Consider the following 9171-nt stretch of genomic DNA (forward strand, 5'->3'; position numbering starts at 1 on the left):
GTGTTGCAACGCTCAGTGAAAAACTAATGATTGATGCTTCTCATCTCTCTCTGTTCCTGTCTGTCCTTGTCTATCCCTCTCTCTGACTCACTCTCTGTCTCTGTAAAAAAAAAAAAAAAAATGAAGGTGTTGAACTAGATCTGTGGTTCTTAACCATGAGTGGGGCAAGGAAGCTATTTTTAAACCACACAACTCCCACTGCACAACAGGATACTGGAATACTCCGCTATCAGAATGTCGGCGCACCGCCAGCACAGCGTCGTGTGAAAGCTTGTGAAAACTGCAGAATCTCAGGTCCCACCTCGGACCGACTGACTCAGAAGCTGAATGTTATCGAGACCTCGGGTGTGAAGTTTGAGAAGCGCTGCTCTGATATAGCCCCAAGATGCATAACTGGGGAGGGTCTTGGGGAGGGAATCAGGGAATCTTGAAAAACTTAATGGGTGATTCTAATATGTCATCTGCTGGATGGGAGCAGGACAGTTTGGTCCTTGAGATTCTTTGCAAACCTACACTGCTGGGATGCGGAGCAGTCAGGCTCACTGGCACTAATGTGGAGGTGAAGGCTGCGTTAGGTGAGATGTCGGGGAGGAGTGGTAAGTGTGCTATTGCATGGCACGGCAAAAGCAAACATCAAGGATGTGGGCTAGGCGGACCAGGCGGTGGCGCAGTGGATGGAGCGTCGGACCGGGATGCTGAGGACCCAGGTTCGAGACCCCGAGGGCGCCAGTTTGAGCGCAGGTTCATCTGGTTTGAGCAAAAAAAGCCCACCAGCTAGAACCCAAGGTCGCTGGCTCCAGCAAGGGGTTACTCGGTCTGCTGTAGCCACCCCCTCCCCCCATCAAGGCACATATGAGAAAGCAATCAATGAACAACTAAGGTGTCTCAATGAAAAACTAATGATTGATGCTTCTCATCTCTCTCCGTTCCTGTCTGTCTGTCCCTGTCTATCCCTCTCTCTGACTCACTCCCTGTCTCTGTAAAAAATAAACAAAAAATTAAAAAAAAAAAAAAAGGATGTGGGCTAACTCGAGCACCTAAGGCGCCTGCAAGAAAGCTGGTTCACCTCCTGCACTTCCCCGGCCTCCCGCTGGGGGGCAGGATCAGGCAGGAGGAGAGGTGTGGGACTGCTGCAGCACAGCCCCAGGCGGCAGTTCCCAGGCTGCTTGCTGCTGTCACTTTCCCGTTCCTGATTTCACTCACCCACCTTAGAATTCTACTTCTACTTCCCAGGAGAGATGGCAGCTCAGAGAGGTCGCCCAGAGGGTCAGCCCAGATGTTCTGAATTCCCACCCTCCCTCCCAGCCCCTCTGAGATCATCCTGCCAGAGGCTCCAATTCTGAGGGGTCAGAGGTGGCCTTGGGCTCCATGGGGGGGGGGGGGCAGCCAGGCAGCATTGCTGTCAAGGCAAACGAGCCAGTGAGTGTCACGGCCCCACCAAAGGCCCCCGCTAAGAATGCAGGTCACTGGGAGGAGCTGTGGAGGAGGAGGGGCGGCCCAGCCCTGCCCAGACAGGCCCAGCCAGCCCCACAGCTGTCCTGTCCCTGGGACTCACTAGGGGGAGAGGACTCACCAGGCTCCTGGGGTCTAATGCCCCCAGAACCAGGAAGACAAAAGAGGTGCCCTGAAGAGTGGGGTGGGGTAGGCAGGAGGTGATGAGCACACAGAAACAAACATTCGGCTCCCAGACCGGGCTGGTTTTCTCTATGACCCCTAAATCATTCTTTAAAAAAAAAAACAACAAAACACCTTTTTTCCATATTTTTTAATTTATTCATTTTAGAGAGGAAAGAGAGAGAGAGAGAGAGAGAGAGAGAAGAGGAGAGGAGCAGGAAGCATCAACTCCCATATGTGCCTTGAACGGGCAGGTCCAGGGTTTCAAACTGACGACCTCAGTGTTTCCAGGTGGACGCTTTATCCACTGCGCCACCACAGGCCAGGCCCTAAATCATTCTGATGCCCTGTGCCAAGGTGGACCCTTTGAGCCCAGACTCTCCCAAACATGTGATGGGATGGGCCAACCTGAGCATCAGATTTAGCTCTAACAAATTAGGTTAAAGTTAGAATGGGGGAAGTATAAATAGAAAAAAATTTTTTTTGGCCAAATAAAAACAAAGTAGAATGGGAAGGTGAAGGAACACAGTAATGTATATCCTGCCCCCTCGGAGCCCAAAACTGATCCTCCGTGAGTCTTCCTGGGTTTGGGGCTCTGGAGTTGAGGTTTTTACTCACTTGACATTACTTAGGTACTAGCTGCATACCAGGCACTGGGCGGCCTGGGAAAGAGCATGCCGAGGAGCGTTTCTGCATCTCCGAGGGCGCCCCACGAGCCCGGCGAGGGCGCATGTGTGCACAGCCAGGTTGTGTAACTGTGGCGGGTCTCTATCTGGGAGCTGCAGTAGGAGCCTTTCCCTCACGCTTTCCAGCTGGGTGGGAGCCCATCAGATAACCTGGCTGCCTTTCATCGCCTTGTTCCTGATAGGGATCACCCTGGGTGAAGAAATCACTGTCAGTCACCCCCACCTTACAGCCAGAGGGACCAATTGACACACACACCCCCGTGGGGGTGGAGTGAGGGTGCCGAGAGGCTGGCTATCTCTGGGAAGGCAGGGAACCAGCGTTCTTGGCAGGGGAGGGGAAAGAGGGGGCTTGTATGTGGAGGAGGAAGGAAATATCTAGAACTTCCTCATTTGCACAGGTTAAGACGAGGGAGGGGCAGTCAGCAGAGCTATCACCCCAGAGGGATCTCCTCCCTCCTACACCGGCCACCTCCAGCGCAGGGCCGCGCAGGACCGGACCCTTCAATCAGCTCAGCTCTGCCTCAAACAAAGGGAGTGAGTCTGCTCAGGGCAGCAAGATCAAAGGGAAGTGTCCACCCCACCCTGCAGCGGCCTGCTCCTCGCTGCTGAGGGACACTGAGTCAAAAAGGAAACTTCGAGCTGGAAGACAAACGAAGCAATGATGTGGTTGATGACTTTATTATGGCATAAAAAACACAGGCTGTTTTTTCCTCCTCTCCCCCCACCCCCCCAACAAAGTGGGTTCACAGCAGTCAAAGAAAAAAAATTCCTACATTTCTCCTCTAGGGGGCTGCCTAGAAGGGGGCAGACAGCCAAGCAACCTAGATCTATAAAAGGGGGGAACAGAAGAAAATCTAACCAAAGCCCTCACCCCACACCTTAGAGCTGGAGGCCTCCATAGGGGAACATCCATGTCCCCCCACCACCAACACCTATTCGGGAGTTCCCCTTAGAATGGTCACTGGGAAATGCTGTCCTGGTGGCACAGGGAGGGGGTGGCTGGTTTCGATGGGTGGAGGAGAAAGGCATCTCACACCCACAGTGCCCTCCCTCTCCCCCTCTCTCTACCTGGCCAGGTAACCTGCAGGCGCTGCCAACTCTCTCCTGCCCCCAACCCTTTCAGCAAGGAAAAGGACCTCTGTCTGGTTGGGTTAGCAGGAGGTAGGGATAAGAGGGAGCATAGAGAACCTTACTTCTTAAACTACCCTAGGCCCATGGTCCCTCAGGGAGAGTCACCCTGTCCCTTTTAAGGATTGCCTTCGACACAAACGCATATTCCCACTCAGATCCCAGCCCTATTTCCCATTGAGCTCCCAGTCCTGGGACTGGGCTTCAGCATCCCCAAGGGAGGAAGAGACACTGTAGGCCTAGACCCCAGCACCTTGGACGGGGTGAACAAGATAGGGTCTCCCTTGCTAGAGACCCCAGGCTCAGTAGAGAAACACACACACACACAACCACACATGTACACACAACATGCACAGACACATGCCCTAATATTAAATAAAATACCCTTTGCTTATAACTTAAAAATCAATACATAACTAATCCTCAAATAAGGCTCTGGGCGGAAAGAGGGCAGGGGAAAGGGTAGGGCAGGGGAAAGGGTAGGGCAGGGGAAACTCACGGCCTCTTACATCAAGCCTGGGAAAGCCCACTAGTTCTAAAGTCCTATCAGCTCCTTTTCCTTTGCTGGGCTCAGCCTCTGCTGGACTTCTCCCTCCTCCCCTCCCCACTCCACGATCACAATCAGGATGTATTTGTTAGTATATACAGAAAGGAACAGGGACGGCTTCCTGGACATCACCTCAGAAGGCAGACCCCTTCCAGTGGGAGAACCACTCCTTCATATGGAAGAGGGTAGGGAGCCCTCCCCCAACACACACTGGACATGAGGGGCAAGGCTTGCAGGAGCAGGGAAAGGGGAGGGTGAGCAGGAGACAGCCGGGCAGAGACAAAGTCCTCCACTCTGAGTGGGACCCACTGGGTGTCCCTCTGCTGAGGCACCCCCACGCCCCCAACAATCGCAGCTAACCCTGTTCTTTCCATTGCCACGGGGAAGGCAAATGATGGGGAACCGAGAATGAGGAACTACTTCAAGTCTAGAGGGAGGGGCTTCTGGCTGCCTTGAAAGCTTACGTGGGAATGGAGTAACAGATGGGGAATGTGGACTACTAAACTTTATTTTATAAAGACCAAGGGTTAAAGACTGAATCCAAGTTTGAGAGGGAAGGGGTTAGTTCCCCCATCACATTGCTTTCTCTCATTTTCAAGGGGACTTCCTTGCCCACCCCCCACATCTAGCTCTCTTCTCCACCCCACACATATGGCTGGGAAGCTGTCTCGGATTCTGGCTTTTTCCCCTCTTCCTTCATAGCTCCATCAGACTGGGTCTGAAGGGTTAATAAGGAGACGCATCAAAGGAGTCATTTCTACAGCAACTATCTTCCCAGCCTGATAGAGACCTCTCCCGAAAGGGGACCCCCAGCTTCCCCTGCCCCATCTCAGCTCTCCCTCCGGAAACCCTAGGGGAAGAAACGCTATGAAGGGGATGAAAGGGACCTGAACTGCAGGGCGGTTCCGGAGGCGCTTTCATGTCCCGGTTCCCAGGCGCTAAGGGCGCGTCCAGACAGCTACCCCCAGCGCCCGGGGCCGCCCCACTCCTCTCTGCTCCTGGGACAGGACGCACATCTTCTCCAGCAGGCCCCGTCGGCCCTCCAGCTGCTGTAGGGATACCCTGCCCGATCCCCGCAGCTGGGGGCTTGGGTGAAACAGCGAGGAAACCGAGAACAGAGGGGCACGCGTAGCTTCCCCCAGCCCAGCCAAACAGTGAAACGCGTCCCGTCCAGCCCCAGAGACTAAAACACCCCTACCGCCCCCTCTCCCTGACCCTGCACCACTTTTCCTCCCTCTCAATAAATAAACACCTTCTCCTCTTACTCAAGCCGCCCCTCAAGGACATCAGGCCAGGGGGCACTCTTCTGATGTCAGCGGGGAGGCGCTACCGAGGAGCTCAGTTGGAAGGAGCTCCATTGCCCTCAGCCTCCCGCTTGCTCTTGCCTCCCGGGGGCTCCACCGCTCCTCCGGCTTTGCCCTCGCCGGTGGCTACCCCGGAAGCCTCCTCTTTGGCGCCCTCGTGGGTCTTCATGTGTTTGGCCAGGTGGTCACTGCGCATAAAGACCCGGCTGCAGACGGCACAGGGGAACTTCTTGGTGCCCGTGTGGGTCTGGAGGTGGCGCTGCAGCTCATCCGAGCGCGTGAAGCGTTTGCCGCAGAAGAGCCAGTTGCACACGAAGGGACGGTCGCCGCTGTGCCAGCGCAGGTGTGCCTTTAGGTGCGAGGTCTTGGCGTAGGCTTTTCCGCAGCCCGGGATGTGGCAATTGTGCAAATGCTTCTTCTTGCCCCCATCGGGCCCGCACGGAGCCCCCAGTCGCTCCGCCTCCAGGCAGTTGGGGCAACGGCACACGGTCTGGCCTGAGCTGCGAGGCACTGACCGACGGGAGCCTTTGGGCCGGGCCGCCCCGTCCAGACTGGAATCCAGCCCCTGAGACTCCGGGGCGGCAGCTTCCAAGGCCTTTGCCCCGTCGGGAGGCCCCAGAAGGTGCTGCCCTCCGGCGGCTGGGAGGAGGTGGTGCGGGTGTGGGTGGGGTGGCGGGGCACAAAGCTGGTGGTCTCCAACATAGCCCCCCAAGCCAGCCTGAAGCGCTCCGGGGTGGCCAGGTGAGGTCAGTGCGCCCTGAGTGTGGGGGAGGTCCATCCAGCTGGTCCCGGGATGAAGATCCCACCACGAGCCATCCTCAGTGCTTGGGTGAGTCGGCCGGAACCACGATTCGTAATGGTGTGACATGTCCGGCTGCAGGAGCTTGGAAAAGGGTCCCGGAGCCAAGGGATTGTCGCTTTCCAGGTCCTCGCAGGTTACCCGAGAGGATGCCCCTGGCAACTCATAGCCCTGCGAGAAGTCCACCTCGGGGCCCAGCGGGAGGCTCTGCAGCTCCCCAGGCTGCAGCGGGGAGGGGTAGTCCCCAGCCTCCGGGCTCGTGTGGCCCTGGTATGTTTGGAGAGGCTGCAGGTCGAGGCGCGGAGGGGAAGCGTGAGGCGCGTCCGTGTGCTGGCTGCCCAGAGAGCCGCAGACAGCGGTTAGCATTGCCGGGATGCAGAGTGAGATGGGGGACAGGGACGGTCAGGAGCACCTCAGGTGAGACCTAAAACAGGCAAAGAAGAGGTGAAGTGAGTAAAATCGCCAGCTGACTATCAACCGCAGCCTAAACCCCCTTCCTGCAAAGCGCACCTCCCCAAGCCCCCAGGTGAAAAAGAGGAACACACTCGGGTTGGTGACTAAAGATCAGCTAAGAGAATTTGAGAACCCTCGGAAGGGTTGGGGATGTGAAGTTCTTGGCCAAGTGGGGAGGACGAGGGAAATCTGCCTTTCCCTAGCTTCTCTCTCCTAGGGGACCTGGCTTGTCCTGGGAGCCGGGCTGGCCCCGGCTGGCGGGTGGGACACTCCCACACTACAGTGCTCAAACCAGCCCACCCCAGCTGCGCAGGCCAGCAGAGGGGCAGTGGCATTTCTCCGCTTCAGACCTGCTGCCAGCCTAAGGGGAGGCTCTAGATCCACTTCAGCTTTCCCACTTTGACTCAGGACACAGTGAGGAGAGGGGGTGATCTGTTTCTGAAGCTCCAAGCTTGAGGTGATCTGACTTCCCAAAGCCCAAAACAAATCCTACGACTTTGGAGAAAGAGCCCTCATTCCATCGCTGAGGCATGCTCAGTGAGGAAGAGCATTTCACTGCCCCTCCTCACTCCTCCTCAGGTCCCTGCGTGGCTCCCCCAAACCCATTTCCACACCCGGCAGCCACCCCGTTCCCCTCAGGAACTTCACCTCCCTCGGGGTGCAGCTGCAGTGCCAGTTGCTGGGTATACTTCTGGCCACCAGAGAAAGTTAAGCCGCCTTCCCGGTCCTGACCCACACTGGTGCCAGCCAGCTCGCTCTGGCTGCTAAACATGCCCTTCTCCAATGGAGGGGAGACCCAGATATGAAGCTGGAAGGGGTCGGCTTCCCCAGAGAAGGGGGTTAAGAAGAGAAGAGCTTGCCAGCAAGCTCAGGAAGGTAAAATTGCCACCCCTTAAGTGATGTGGGGTAAGCAGAGGACAACAGGAAAATCCAGAATCACAGAAATTAAGAGGAAGAATTGCCCAAAGAGATTTTGTAAAGGGGTGCATTCTAGGTGTGGATTTTTATGCCACAGATAATTCTAATATGCAGCCAAGTGTGGAGACCCACCACTCAAGCTAACTCTTTTATTCTTTAAAAAGAGAAAACTGAGACAGTATTTGGAGAAGTGACTTAAACAGAGACATTCATTTATTCATTCAATCAACAAATATGTACTGTATGTACCTCTGAACCAGGCCTCTCCACTCTTTCCCTAAACCATTGGGAACCTAAAGACCTCCACCCCTTTCATGACCATGTATCTGTGACTTGAAGGTCCCCTTCTTCTCGCCACCTCTCCCTCAGGCCTGGGAGCCCTGGTGCCCCAGGTGTGGGATTTGTATTCTCGGGCCTTCTCTGATTGCGGCAGATCTAGGTTGGGATCTAGGAGGTGCAATAGTTCAGGGCAGGGACTTCCCACAGCAGGGCTCAGCTGACCCTGCTACCTTCCGCCTCTGGGATCAGGAAGGGGGCCCTGGTAGCTTGGCAGGAGATAGAGGGGGACTGGGGCGCCTACTCAGTCCCCTGCCTCACCACAAGAAAAGAACAGGGTGAAGCAGCAGGAATGGAGCCTCAGGCCCAGGCAGGGCAGCCCAGATGGGGCTGGGCAGGAGCACTGAGGCCTGGGACCCTAATAGCTTTGGCGCCTGGGAAAGGCCCCAAGGGCTAGGGGTTGGGAAGGCTAACGACCCAGGCTCCACATTGTGGCCCCTCCCGACACAGGGCAGGGAGCCTAATCCGGGGATGCTTAGCCTGCCAGCAAGGTTTCGGGGTGGGAGACAGCAGGACGCGCACTCCCGGCTCCGCGTTCCCCAACGCTGGAAGGCAGCTAAAGACACCCTCCTCCCCTCCTCTGCCGGCTGCCTCTCCACATCCCCACAGCTCAGGTGGTCGGACCTCCGTACTCCCAGTCCTCAAGGTTCCAGTCCTCCGGTTGTCCCAGTCGCTCCAGTTTCCCCAGTTTCCAGCCTCCTCGGTCCCTCCGGTCTCTCCCGTCCGCCCAGTTTTCTCTTCGCCGAGGCTCTTAGCCCCTCGGACTCACCTCCCCCAAAGCCGTAGGAGGCTGGGGTGCGTTCTGCGCGCGCCTTTCCGCGAGGAGCCGGGAGCGCTCGCCCCTCGCCACCCCGACCCGGGCTCCTACCTCGAGGCTGCGCTCGGACTCCCGGCACCTTGGCGAGCCACCGGCGGGCGCTCCTGGGTCCTGAGCGCGGGTGGGCTCTCCAGCGGCGGTGGGCAGGGGCGGAGGGCGAGCGGGGCCGCGACCCGGCCCGGCGGAGGAGGGGCGGAGGGCGGGAGCCTGCGAGCGAGGGAGCGAGGGAGCGAGGCCAGCTCCGCCCGTGACTCACCCGCGCGCTCTGCCTGCATCCCGGCCCAGCGCTCCTTTTTCCCCGAAATCGCGGCCCCGCCCACCTCACCTGCCGCCGCCTTTAACCCTTGCGGGCTCGGCTGGACGGGAGGCCCGGCCCCGGCGCGGAGGGGGCGGGAGGGGAGCGGGGAGGGATCGCTAACTAGGTCGCCTCCCGCCCCCTCCCTCGCTCCTCCCTTGTCCCTCCACTTCGGGGGCGAGGGGCCCGGGCGGAGTGTTTTCCAGGTCCCGAGACCCGCCCCACGGGGACGAGAGCTGCCCTCGAGCTGGCTCGGTCCGGTAGGGGCCCCAGG

The 9171-nt window shown here is 57.6% G+C and overlaps 1 protein-coding gene across 1 annotated transcript; it reads right to left on the reverse strand.

Moving 5' to 3' along the window:
- Nucleotides 1-2976: 2976 nt before the first annotated feature.
- SP6 (Sp6 transcription factor) lies at nt 2977-8858 on the reverse strand. Its single transcript, XM_066364409.1, has 2 exons — nt 8654-8858; nt 2977-6502 (listed from the first exon to the last, which is right to left on the reverse strand). Exon 2 carries the CDS (start codon nt 6442-6444, stop codon nt 5314-5316), a length of 1131 nt encoding a protein of 376 aa, XP_066220506.1. The 5' UTR covers nt 6445-6502; nt 8654-8858; the 3' UTR covers nt 2977-5313.
- Nucleotides 8859-9171: the final 313 nt, after the last annotated feature.

Source organism: Saccopteryx leptura, chromosome 2, assembly GCF_036850995.1.
Source record: "Saccopteryx leptura isolate mSacLep1 chromosome 2, mSacLep1_pri_phased_curated, whole genome shotgun sequence".
Taxonomy (NCBI): domain Eukaryota; kingdom Metazoa; phylum Chordata; class Mammalia; order Chiroptera; family Emballonuridae; genus Saccopteryx; species Saccopteryx leptura.